The 14454-nt window shown below is 44.4% G+C and overlaps 1 protein-coding gene across 1 annotated transcript; it reads right to left on the bottom strand.

Annotated features, from left to right (window-relative positions):
* Positions 1-10160: 10160 nt before the first annotated feature.
* LOC136967969 (sialoadhesin-like) lies at positions 10161-10999 on the bottom strand. The gene is made up of 3 exons (XM_067261969.1): positions 10953-10999; positions 10524-10783; positions 10161-10475 (listed from the first exon to the last, which is right to left on the bottom strand). The coding sequence occupies exons 1-3, from the start codon at positions 10981-10983 to the stop codon at positions 10161-10163; spliced, it is 606 nt and encodes a 201-aa protein (XP_067118070.1). The 5' UTR covers positions 10984-10999.
* Positions 11000-14454: the final 3455 nt, after the last annotated feature.

Here is a 14454-nt window from a genome sequence, read left to right on the forward strand (position 1 = left end):
CTTGATGACCGAGGCAGCGGGAATGGAGAACATTTGATGAATCGATGACCCAGGTACTGTGTGTAGGTGTGTGTGTACATTTACATTTAGTCATTTAGCAGACGCTCTTATCCAGAGTGATTTACAGTAAGTACAGGGACATTCCCCTGAGGCAAGTAAGGTGAAGTGCCTTGCCCATGAACGCACCATCATTTTGCACGGCCGGGGAATCGAACCAGCAACCTTCTGATTACTAGCCCGATTCCCTAACCGCTCAGCCACCTGACTCCCATAGTTGAGTCAGATGGCACAACTATCCCAAGTTGATAGTTGTGTTGAGTTATACAGTGTTGCCACCTACCAGCCAATTGGAAACTTTGAATTTTTGTAACCAAACATTGAAAGGCATGATAATCTCACACCAAACTTTTGATAAAATCTGTATTTTTTTGAGTGAGTAAAAGATCAGTGGTTATTTATAATGATCGCTGAGAGCGTGTAACAGACGTTGTGATAGGTTAGTAGAACAAAGACAGACTTGTCTGTCCAGGGTATGATGATAAATGAGTTAATGACAGCTCTGTAATGTTACAGAGCTGGCTAGCTAGCCAAACAACTGCACACTTGGTTGGTTGGCAATGTTACATATCTGAATGTATGTTTGTTTTGGTTTTAATAAATCTTTTACTCTGTAAGTACATTTGTCCATGTTGCTGATTGGAAGCTATTCTGGTTTAATGGAAACTACATGAAACACACACATGAGTACACACACACACACACAGAGTTGACGTTTTTGATTCAATTTCCTTCATCACCTGATCATCCTTGTAGAAGGCAGCTGTGAGGTCAGAGGGAGGTGTCTGGTATCTACAGCGTAGAGTCACAGCTTGTCCCTGGTTCACAGGGAGGACAGGACTCTCCAGGATCACAGCTCCATCTACAACAGAGGAGACAGATCCAGAGAATCCTATTAAATAGTAGTGATTTATTCAGACCATGTGAACGTACCATGTACTGTGATGTTGACAGCATGGCTGTGTTCTCCTGATTCAGACTCACACCAGTACACTCCACTCTCTGATGGGATCACAGCACTGATGTTGCAGGAGGAGCCTTTCAGCTTCCCCCAGCCTGCTCCACACTCTGAAGACCTTCCTTCTGTGGTGTTCCTCCTCACCCTCCCTCCAGCAGAGCTCCCTTGGGGCGGCTGTGGCTCAGTGGGTAGAGAGGGTTGTCTGTTAAATGCAAGGTTGGCGGTTCGATCCCCGACTCCTCCTAGGTCATGTGCCAAAGTATCCTTGAGCGAGACTCTGAACCCCAAGTTGCTCCCGATGGGCAGGCCGGCGCCTTGCATGGTAGCTCGCTGCCGTCGGTATGTGTGAGTGTGAATGAGAGGCAAACATTGTAAAGCGCTTTGAGTGCCGCTAAGGTAGTAAAGCGCTATATAAATGCAGTCCATTTACCATTCAGCCCCCTGATCACATTGGATTTTTACAGCCTAGTAACAAACGCAAAATAGGGCCGTAATATCGTTTGTACCCAAATGTTGACAGGTGATCTCACGCCAACATTTTTATAAAACTTGAGAGCCCTGGGCCACCAATGATTTTTAATTTTTTTTATTTTACAAATGACCACCAGGTTCCTAATCCTAGACATTTACATTTAGTACATTTACATGTAGTCATTTAGCAGACGCTCTTATCCAGAGCAACTTACATTAAGTACAGGGACATTCACCCGAGGCAAGTAGGGTGAAGTACCTTGACCAAAGGACACAATGTCATTTTTGCACGGCCAAGAATCGAACTGGCAACCATCTGAGTAATAGCCCGATACCCTAACCGCTCAGCTATCTGACTCCTGATATTTCCGCTTCATCCTCTCATCCAAGTTTGCTGTTCTCGTACCTGTCTGAAAATACTATTTCATTGAATATTTTTTGCAGATTTTGAAACCAATCGGAAATGGGCCGAGGAGTTTCCAGTCTGAGCAGCTCAGTAAGTGTCCTGTCTCCTCCACTAGGGGGCAAAGCTGGGCAGCCTGAGTCCTTCCTGCAGGGATGAAAGTGTGTGGGCAAGTGTGTGTGTGTGAATGTTAATACTATTGTGTTGTCGTATTTCACTCCCAACACTTAGTAGGACTGGTGCCCTTTGACCTCCCTGGGGGTCTAGGTTTAATCACCTCTGCGCCTTTCCCCTTCCTGGGTCATATCCTGTATCTACCTGGGTCAGGTCCTGTATGTACCTGGGTCAGGTCCTGTATGTACCTGGGTCAGGTCCTGTATGTACCTGGGTCAGGTCCTGTATCTACCTGGGTCAGGTCCTGTATCTACCTGGGTCAGGTCCTGTATCTACCTGGGTCAGGTCCTGTATCTACCTGGGTCAGGTCCTGTATGTACCTGGGTCAGGTCCTGTATGTACCTGGGTCAGATCCTGTATCTACCTGGGTCAGGTCCTGTATCTACCTGGGTCAGGTCCTGTATGTACCTGGGTCAGGTCCTGTATGTACCTGGGTCAGGTCCTGTATCTACCTGGGTCAGGTCCTGTATCTACCTGGGTCAGATCCTGTATGTACCTGGGTCAGATCCTGTATCTACCTGGGTCAGGTCCTGTATGTACCTGGGTCAGATCCTGTATCTACCTGGGTCAGGTCCTGTATGTACCTGGGTCAGATACTGTATCTACCTGGGTCAGATCCTATATCTACCTGGGTCAGATCCTGTATCTACCTGGGTCAGGTCCTGTATGTACCTGGGTCAGGTCCTGTATCTACCTGGGTCAGGTCCTGTATGTACCTGGGTCAGGTCCTGTATCTACCTGGGTCAGATCCTGTATATACCTGGGTCAGGTCCTGTATCTACCTGGGTCAGGTCCTGTATGTACCTGGGTCAGGTCCTGTATGTACCTGGGTCAGGTCCTGTATATACCTGGGTCAGGTCCTGTATGTACCTGGGTCAGGTCCTGTATCTACCTGGGTCAGGTCCTGTATCTACCTGGGTCAGGTCCTGTATGTACCTGGGTCAGATCCTGTATCTACCTGGGTCAGGTCCTGTATGTACCTGGGTCATATCCTGTATCTACCTGGGTCAGGTCCTGTATGTACCTGGGTCAGGTCCTGTATGTACCTGGGTCAGGTCCTGTATCTACCTGGGTCAGATCCTGTATCTACCTGGGTCAGGTCCTGTATGTACCTGGGTCAGATCCTGTATCTACCTGGGTCAGGTCCTGTATGTACCTGGGTCAGATACTGTATCTACCTGGGTCAGATTCTGTATCTACCTGGGTCAGGTCCTGTATCTACCTGGGTCTGATCCTGTACCTACCTGGGTCTGATCCTGTACCTACCTGGGTCAGGTCCTGTATGTACCAATGTATATACCAATGTTCCAACCTCTACCTTGCGGTAAAGACCAGTTTGCATGCCAGCAGAGTGCTAGGACAGAGAGAGCGGTCTACCGCAGCTAAAACAGCACATTGTTCCTCATCTACAAATAACCCTGCTTCTGATCAGTACATCCTTTATTTCTCAAGAAGATGACCTCAGAGGTTTGAGGGAGGGGTGGAGGTGGCAGGTAGACAGATGCAGATAGAGAGGGTGGTTAACCACAGCTGAAAAACATACACTTTAGCATTATCTTTGAAAACATGTTCTGAGTGGGGTGTGTCTGTGTGGTGTGTTGCTATGTGCATGTGTGTGTGTGTGTGTGTGTGTGTATGTGTGTAGCCTCTTCCTTCCTCGTATCAGTGACCTGAAGACAACATCCCATCAGATGTGTAGGAAGGGGTGGATCTGAGACAGAGAAGGGTTCTGATTGGTCATACTGGTCAACACTGGGGAGTCTGGTGCTGCTGGTAGTGTAGAGTGGGGGGTGGTGGTCCAGAGTGGAGGGGTGGTGGTGCAGAGTAGGGGGTGTGGTGGTCCAGAGTGGGGGCTGTGGTGGTGCAGAGTGGGGGCTGTGGTGGTGCAGAGTGGGGGGTGTGGTGGTCCAGAGTGGGGGCTGTGGTGGTCCAGAGTGGGGGGTGTGGTGGTGCAGAGTGGGGGGTGTGGTGGTCCAGAGTGGGGGCTGTGGTGGTCCAGAGTGGGGTGTGTATTGGTCCAGAGTGGGGGCTGTGGTGGTGCAGAGTGGGGGGTGTGGTGGTGGTGCAGAGTGGGGGGTGTGGTGGTGGTGCAGAGTGGGGGGTGTGGTGGTCCAGAGTGGGGGGTGTGGTGGTCCAGAGTGGGGGCTGTGGTTGTCCAGAGTGGGGGGTGTGGAGCTGAAATATGAATCGTAAAAACTAAAAGTTATGAACTTTGTCCGCCTCTCCTGACATCTTGCAATGACTTCTGGGAAATCAGATGCGTTCTCGTTGGCCAAGTCACCATCCGACGCAATCTCGATAAAAGGGGTGGATCAAGAACATTTCCGGGTATTTTTGGTGTTCTTAGTGCATTGTGTTCTTTGGATTGGAACCGTACTTGGGCAACGAAAGATTACGTCAAACGAGTTCGCAAGAACACAAGAACGGAGAAAAACATGGATTGATAAACAGCCGATGTTCAGCTGCCGCTACTGACCGCGCGAAGCAAGAAGCGGTCAGCAAAGGGCTTTGGCTGTACAGTGATATTACCTGTCTGTGGTGGCTGGCTGGCAGGCAGCCATAGACAGTGTTGTTGAGGGGGCATCACCATGATGAACATCAGTCAAATGATGAAGAATTTGATGTCACACTGCTGAAATGATGGAGATGGGTTACAATTATGGAACTATCTGATTGAAAAATTAATGTCTCAGTTATTGGGTGTGCTTTGCCTTCGGCAAGGGCACAACCTTTGTTCTCTCACATATATCTTATTTATTATTCTTTTTGCCCCTCTAAGGATTCCTCAATATTTGGACTACATAGACAACGTTGGTGTCAAAATGTTCGTCTTGGTTACGATTGCGTTGCTTCTTGGGATTTACGTGCCCTTGCACGAATAGGTTTGAACTCAGTTGTTGTGGCGAAAGTGAAGCTAACGGTGGCTAACTTGCTAGCCACAGTCACTAACGTCACGAAAACACGCGTGACTACCTGTAGCAGAACATTAGTTTAGCAGCTTCTGGGAGTTAGCTAGGCTAGCTATAGCTTTACTGCAAGGCAGCTGCATAAACGCCACAAGCAAAGAGGCCAGGGTGATAACTATTTACTCAATTTACTTTGTGATATTTACATTTAGTCATTTAGAAGACGCTCTTATCCAGAGCAACTTACAGTAAGTACAGGGACATTCCCCCCGAGGCAAGTAGGGTGAAGTGCCTTGCCCAAGGTCATTTGTCATGGCCGGGAATCGAACTTCAGATTACTAGTCCGATTCCCTAACCGCTCGGCCACCTGACTCCTCGATATGAAACACAATTGTGATGTGTAATGTACAATATAAGCTGATATTATTAAGGAAGTACATCTACTTTCGGAAACAGTCGTCTACTATTTCACTGAAGAATTAGCATCATGACATTAGCCTCTGTTGCCCGGGCAGCACACAGCGGTCTATGATGCATCTGTTTACAATCGTTAAAATAAACATTCACAAATACATTTTTGTTGTAGGATTTAAAATTTGTAGTTTGAGTTGAGATTTTCCCAACTTGATGCAAATGAGGAGCGATTTTCGCTAGCGATGGCCAATCGGAGTGTTTTCTTGTTTCTCGTAACGTAGCAACCATGGTGAACATTTCTAGGTTTCAAGGTGGAGGAGAAATTAATCGTTTGTGTGGCTGCTTACCCAGTCCTTTACGATACATAGCTGTATTCGTACAGAGATGTTAATAAAAAACGATGCATGGCGCAAGGTTGCCGAAGTTGTTGGTGCTTGTACTTTCAAATTCAGTCTAGTCACATTACGTAACTTCGTTCTGTGTTAACTACAGTAGCTAACTAGCCCGGCTGGAACTCCCTATCGTATCGACAGATTAGCAGACTTTGAGTAATATAATAAAACGATTTTTACACATGTCAACGTTTATGTCTATTAAACAGTTTTGTATTTTGTATACAAGTTGTATTTTGATGGATGTTGCGAGTATGTAAACCCAAGTCTGCACACTTGGCCATGACAACTACAACAGTGACTTTAGAGAACTACATTTTACATTAATCTGTTTGAAACGCCCCCGAGCGTGTTGAACTGTGGGAAGGCGAGCGATGGCAAGCGATTCGCGTCGCTGCAGTGGACACTCACTGTTAGTATTTTGAGTTGTAAATGAGCAGAAACAAATGTATGCTTTTAAATCTATGTCATCTTTATAAATAATAAGTATGCATTTTTATATAAAATATACAGAAATATCAGTTGTAAAAATGTCAGTAAAAAACGTACCCCTCTGCAACAGACTCGAGCAAGCACATCCTACAATTTCCCCAGAAATTGTACCCTCTAGTTCATTATATTATACTCCAAATTGTATTATAGGAAATGTGATGCTAAGTGTCTGATTATTTACATTACATAAAAAAAATTGTCATTTAGCAGACACTATTATCCAGAGCGACTTACAGTAAGTACAGGGACATTCCCCTGAGGCAAGTAGGGTGAAGTGCCTTGCCTAAGGACACAATGTCATTTGGCACTCAGGGAATCAAACTGGCAACCTTCAGATTACTAGCCCGATTCCCTAACCGCTCAGCCACCTGACCCCCCCTTGATTATGAACAATAGAAGTGTGGGACATTGGTTTTAAAGGAGGATGGGGAAATACCACTCAAAGGAATGCAGAGGCCGTGCCGTAAATTAGGACGTACATTTATGGCCCAACTTCTGGAGCTCCTACAAGCTCAGTCTGAAGCTTTCAGACCCCGGTCAGCAATTGGATGACAAAGCGTTGAAATGGTCACCAACAGAAATCAGAATCAGAATGGTATATATATTCGCCATGAAAGTTTGCACAGACAAGGAATTTGCTTTGGCAGGAAGGTGCATACAATAAACATATAGGAACCATTAAATGTAAATATGTGGTCTATCTACACTAAGGGTACATAAACTAGCAATATTAAGTGGAATTAGAATTAAAATAAAATATAAAATAAAATATAAGTTGCAGTAATTGACAATATAAAAAAAAAAAAAATACAAATATTACAAAATATACAAATGTACAAGATACAATTTTGTAATGCAGTGCAAAATGCAATGTGTTTTAAGGACATAAAGTCATTAAAGTCAGGGTGGTCCCTTGGCCTCGTTGAAGAGGCCAACAGCGGAAGGGAAGAAACTGGTTTTGTGGCGTGAGGTTTTGGTCCTGATGGACCGCAGCCTTCTGCCGGAGGGGAGTGACTGAAACAGGGAGTGTCCAGGGTGGGAGGAGTCGGCCACAATCTTCCTCGCTCGTCCTCGAGGGAAGGCAGATTGCAGCCAATCACCCAAGGTACCAATAGCAAAAATGACACAAATAATGGGAAGAAATACAGTATACAAGGGATTGTCCGGAGAGAAACGGGTGGTCTGCTCTTGGGAGCACACTCACTTGGATACTTTTGTCTGAATAAAACCTTTGCATCAAACTCTGAGTTCCAGTGCATCTGTTGGACTTAGGATCTAAACCACCTCAACGCTTAGAATCATTTTCAACTTTGGGACCAGGACTTACAATTTTCTTCACTTCGAGACTTGGAATTACAGTTTTTCTCGATTGGTTACACACGTTTTCTGAATGCATACCTCATACTCTCAGAACTCTACACACAAATCAAAAAAACACACACACAATGGGCAAAACCCCTCACTTCTCCTGCAAAATTAAACTTAACATTCAAAACAATGTTATTTAATCTCAAAATGGTGTTTTGTTTTCAAATGACAAACACAAACCATCATATGAATAGACATTTATAAGAACCATTTGAACACTGATGTGCTCAATGTAAAACACTATGATGAATGGAAAACACTTCTTCTTCATTCATCATAGTGAGTTAGGCCTTTTTTTGTTCAGTGTTACATTTACTACAGACAGTACATACATAAGTGTGTTGTAAAATATTTGAGAATATTGTTTTTATACTCAGAACACAGAAATACACGGTAACAAATATATTTTACATATATGTACACAGTGTACATCCCAACCAACACAAAGTTGCACATACAGCGGTTTACATACAAAACAACAGAATAATTTACTGTATAGTGTATACAGTTACATTATTATTATTTTTCTTTGTGTTTGCCGTAATGTTATGGCGTTATTTTCTAGGGCCATGTTCATGATTTCAGTTTCCTGTTCAGGAGACAGAAGACGTTCCCGATCACCTTGTGTTGGTAATATTTCAGTTCTGCCAAACATATAGTAAAATACTGTAAATACTGTGTGGGAATACAAAGTAGGAATACATTTTCCAAATACTTGAAACATACTTTATTTTTACAGTCCTACAGAACAGTCCACAGGCAATACGTTACTACTGTACTCATTGAGTACTGTATTGATATGCAGTAGGCCTACTGCAATTTTGTAGTGAGAGTAGATTTCTTACCTATTTCGGAAAGTCCTGATGATGGATGCTACAGTGTACCTGCTCAAATTTGGCTGTACTCTTTGCCCAGCCTCCCTCATTGTTAGACCATGGTTGACTACATGGTCAACCAAAGCGGCTCGGATCTCATCAGAGATTATGGTCCTTGGCCTTCCTCATCCTCGTCCTCCCTGTCCTCCTCCTCTTACTCTCACTCCTCTGCCTCTGTTTCCAATGTTGGCATCCATTGCTCAAAAACAGAAAAGGTCACCTGTTGCCCTTTTATTCTAAAGCTCTGATTGCTAATTGTAAAACTGTGTGACAGGTGTTTGTCCATGCGATGAGTCAGTGTGCGTATTTGAATGGCAGTGTGTTCTTTGTGAAAACAAAAGATTTTCTTCATGAAAATTGTGCCAAATGCAGAGAATTGTGTGTAGTGTTTTGAAAAAAGTGTGTGTTAGAACTGCAATTTGAGTGTAAAGCAGGAATTGTGCTTGTAGTTTAGCACAATTGGTTCATGGGGTTGGTGCATGAGTTACATGTTGTGGTCATTGTGTCTCAAGTACCAGTATTTGTGTGTAAACAAGTGAGAAAAACTGTATTTCACTATACAAGGGAACTTACAAAATTATTTACAACCGCAGTTTCCGTTCCTCTCAGCATCACCAGGCGTTGTTCTTCTCTGGTAAAACCACAACTTAGCTCTGGCAGATAGTAGGTGTATTACTGGGCTCAACTTCCCTCTCTGACTTGCCTTGTGAGAAACACCCTCGTGTTACCATGACTACAGGGTCAGGGAGCTTCCTGTTGTTCCAGTTTTATAGAAACACACATCCAAACATCCAGAGTGTTTTGATTTAAACTTTTTTATGAATATGAAACACATAAACACTTACACACACACACATACACACACTTTGACAAAAGTATATTAAATGAAATTTGAAAAACCAGAATGACCATCTAAAGCCAGGACAGTTTAAATACTGAACTGTTCACTCTATGACATCATCACAGTTCCTCTTCTCTTCATTAAAAGTCCCACCTGCAGAGAGAGGAGAGGAGAGTTACACACACACCTGAACACACACCTGAACACACACCTGGACACACACCTGAACACACACCTGAACACACACCTGGACACACACCTGGACACACACCTGAACACACACCTGAACACACACCTGGACACACACCTGGACACACACCTGAACACACACCTGGACACACACCTGAACACACACCTGAACACACACCTGGACACACATCTGAACACACACCTGAACACACACCTGGACACACACCTGGACACACACCTGAACACACACCTGGACACACACCTGGACACACACCTGAACACACACCTGGACACACACCTGGACACACACCTGAACACACACCTGGACACACACCTGGACACACACCTGGACACACACCTGAACACACACCTGAACACACACCTGGACACACACCTGGACACACTCTCCTGGACTATCTTGTGTTCTCACCTCTGGACCTGCAGCACATCTCCAGCAGCAGGACAGTGACCACCAGGTAGGGACAGGTCACCAGGATACTACACAGCAGTCTGGGCAGAGACAGCAGGGGGGCTGGAGCAGGAGGTGGTGCTGGAGATGGACATAAAGATGGAGGTGGAGATAAAGATGGATGTGGAGACACACCTACACCTTTACTATTTTAGTTCTCACCTCTCACAGCCAGCCAGCTCTCTGGAGATCTTCCCAGCTCAGAGTTGTTGCACCTGTACAACCCTGCATCAGATGCAGACACAGCAGGGATGGTCATCTCTCCTGCAGCCTCAGTCCTGACCAGAGATCCATCCTTGTAGAAGGCAGCTGGGAAGTTGGAGGATGGTTTTGTAGCTTCCTTGTCTTTGTGTAGACAGCGTAGAGTCACAGCTTGTCCCTGGTTCACAGTGAGGACAGGACTGTCCAGGATCACAGCTCCATCTACAACAGAGGAGACAGATTCAAATGATCTTTCCAGAGAATCCTATGAAACAACAGTGATTTATTCAGACCATGTGAACGTACCATGTACTGTGATGTTGACAGCATGGCTGTGTTCTCCTGATTCAGATTCACACCAGTACACTCCAGTGTCGAGTGGGAACGTGTCTTGGATGGAGCAGGGGGAGCCTGCTGTAGCAACACCCCAGTCAGCAGGACACGCCTCCAGCCATCTCTTAGTGGTGTTCCTCCTCACCCTCCCTCCAGCAGAGCTCCCCTGATCCTCACAGCTCAGGGAGACAGACTCAAACTTGAAGAACTGAGATCTGCTGGGACTGATCCTCAGAGAGACTGCAGGAGAGAGAGAGGATGGGAGAAAGAAGAAGAGAAGGGGAGAGAGGAAGAGAGAACAGAAGAGACCAGTCAGTTAACATACAACAACACAGTCTCACTAATAGAGTATCTGCTGAAACAGGTGGAGGAGAAGAATACTGCAGACCAAAACACAATGTCTACTAACCTGCTGTGTGTGCAGCCTCAGAAGGGATCATTAATACTGCTGAGAGAGAGAGAGAGAGAGAAAGAGAGAGAGAGAGAGAGAGAGAGAGAGAGGGAGAGAGGGAGAGAGAGAGGATGGTAGAGAGTAGGGGGAGAGACAGAGAGGATGAGAGAGAAAGAGAATGGTAGAGAGTAGGGGGAGAGAGAGAGGATGGGAGAGAGTAGGGGGAGAGAGGGGATTGGGAGAGAGTAGGGGGAGGGAGGGAGAGAGAGAGGATGGGAGAGAGTATGGGGAGAGTATGGGGAGAGAGAGAGACAGAGAGAGAGAGAGAGAGAGAGAGAGAGAGAGAGAGAGAGAGAGAGAGAGAGAGAGAGAGAGAAAGAGAAAGAGGGAAGGAGAGAGAAAGAGAGAGAGAAAGAAAGAGAGGATGGGAGAGAGTAGGGACAGAATACGACAGACAGATCCATTCAGCTTAAATATAAAGACAGTTGTGGTGATTAGATAGTGGAGGATACAAGGAAATGTATTACTGCACTGCTAAGACAAAGTAAAGTAATCCCTGCATGGGCCTGTGGTTTACATTAAAATTACATATAAGCATATCCAAAATATACAAAGCATAATCGTAATGTTTAATTGATAATAAGAAACTGATTTACACAGCGCAGCAACAAAGTTGTTGATAATTGATCTATACAATGTTGTCCTACCTGCCCTATAGAGCAAGTATACTAACCCTGCTGTATATGAACACTACCCTACTAACCCTAACCAGAGTATATACTAACTCTAGCTGTGTACGTGACTCACAGCTCTTACCCTGAGATGGTCGACAACAGAAGACGCTGGACAGAACTGATGAGAGAAGAGAGTCTTCAGGGTTGTGAACTGCACAACTTATACAGAATTAAAGTGAAATGTCTCTCCTAAACACAAACACAAAGACTAACACACCTGCAAACATACTGTCACACAGACACACACTGTCACACAGACACACACACTGTCACACAGACACACACACTGTCACACACACACACACAGTACTTACAGAGCATGTAGAGAGGTGTGGGCTCCATCCTGGCTGACTGCTGGCTGACTGCTGAATGACTGCTGGCTGACTGCTGGCTGACTGCTGGCTGACTGCTGAATGACTGCTGGCTGACTGTCAGAGGTCTGATGCTTACAGAGACATACACTCCTCCACTTCCTGTATTATCGGTCCAATTGGAGGTATTTTATTCACACGTCTCAAACCACTGTATTTAACCATCTTTTATTTATGTATTTATTTTTCCTTACAATAAATGTACGATCAACATTACAACATTACAAGACAACATACAAATACAACATATAAGAAGGTGAATGCATAATGTTGAAACAGTCAAACCTCATGTTTGATGATACGTTTTGATAATAGTCCAGAGTTAGTACAGTTCACGGGAGCGCAATATTCTATAAGGTTCACAAAAGGGCGTTATTTATCAGTAAATGCCTGGTATTCCAACCTGACCTCACAGTCCATTCGTATGGAGGATTATAGGGGCCAAAACTAAATAAATAAATAAATAAATAATAAAATAATTTAATGGTTAAATACTTGAATAATTAAATAATTATATAGTACAATGCTTAAATAAATGACTAATTATATAATTTAATTCCTAATTGACATACAACATCTATAAATTACTAATTAAATGAGACACTAAATATATAAATGTTACATGTATTTGTGTGTATATATAGATTTACGTTTTCACGTATTTATTTTTCCTTACAATAAATGTACGATCAACATTACAAGACAACATACAAATACAACATATAAGAAGGTGAATGCATAATGTTGAAACAGCCAAACCTCATGTTTGATGATACGTTTTGATAATAGTCCAGAGTTAGTACAGTTCACGGCAGCGCAATATTCTATAAGGTTCACAAAAGGGCGGTATTTATCAGTAAATGCCTGGTATTCCAACCTGACCTCACAGTCCATTCGTATGGAGGATTATAGGGGCCAAAACTAAATAAATAAATAAATAATAAAATAATTTAATGGTTAAATACTTGAATAATTAAATAATTATAAAGTACATTGCTTAAATAAATGACTAATTATATAATTTAATGCCAAATTGACATACAACATCTATAAATTACTAATTAAATGAGACACTAAATATATAAATGTTACATGTATTTGTGTGTATATATAGATTTACGTTTTCACGTGTTCACATTTATTTATTTATACTTTCATTTATCCACAGTGTAACTTAATAATAAATGAATCTGTCGTCCCCCCTCAAAAGTCAGGGGGCGGGTTAAAGCCTCTGATTGGTGAATGAACAGTATTACACACCAGGCAGGCTCAACCAGTCGATCAAGCTCTCTTCGATCCAGAGGGATCCTCTATCGTCTCACAATCCACACCAGGTGCTGCCATCTTGAATTAGTCAAAAGCAGTTGTTACGGCCTGTAGGGCCTTGCAGTTAGTGTTGGTCTGCCCTGTTGTGTTTGCCCCTCCCTTTAGTTTTCCTCCCTGTCGTTGTCCGCAGGTGGCTGTCCGCGATTGGCTAGGATCGCCGTGCTCGATCCGGGTTCCGTCCAATCCTGTTCCCGTCAGTCTTCCCTGCTGCCTTTAAGAACCCGGAACTGTCCTCCGATCACCAACCATCCATCCGTATTCTGTGTGCCCTGTAGCATGTCAGCTCAACCTCAAATTATTCTCCCGCAACCTCTGGAACACAATGCGAAGCCTCCTCAAAGCCTCCTCTTCGGATGGCGCGAAGACCAGCAGGTTGTTTAAGTAACACAGAAGCTTGGTGAAATTCATGTCCCCAAAAATCCCAAGCATCATTCTCATAAAGGACGCAGGACTATTGCATAAGCCTTGGGGCATCCGATTGTACTCATGCAATCCCAGTGGCGTCGTGAAGGCTGTGTATTTTTTTATCCTCCTCATGCATAGAGATGTTATAAAAGCCTGTGAGGTCCATCGTGCAGAACACTGTGCTGCTTCCCAGGGCTGCCAAGCAGTCTGATTGGTGTGACAATGGGTGGGCGTCCTTTAAAGTCCTGGCGTTAATCTGAAGTCCGTGCAAATTCGCAAACCACCATCCTTCTTCCAGACCATCACAAGGGGCGATGCAAAATCACTCATGGACACCCTTATCCTCCATCTCTGTTAGGGTCTGTCTTAACTTGTCATAATGGGCCGGTGGCACTCTCCTGTACGGGAGCCGAAAGGGGCGGTCATCAGTAAGACGGATTCGGTGAGCATAACCCTTGGCGTTGCCACAATCCAGAGTGTCCTTTGACAAGATATCCCGATACTCTGTCAGCAACTGAGTAAGGTCACGTCTGGTGGAATCATTTATCTGGTCCGAGGCAATGTCAACATCACCAAGCCCCAACTCTGCAAGACTTTTCTCTGCATGTGGAAGGTCACTGCCAGAGGTAACAATGGAAGGGCCCTGGAACATGTCAAGATCCTCAACAGCCAAACACGGAGAAA

The sequence above is a fragment of the Osmerus mordax genome, chromosome 23 (assembly GCF_038355195.1).
Source record: "Osmerus mordax isolate fOsmMor3 chromosome 23, fOsmMor3.pri, whole genome shotgun sequence".
Classification (NCBI taxonomy): domain Eukaryota; kingdom Metazoa; phylum Chordata; class Actinopteri; order Osmeriformes; family Osmeridae; genus Osmerus; species Osmerus mordax.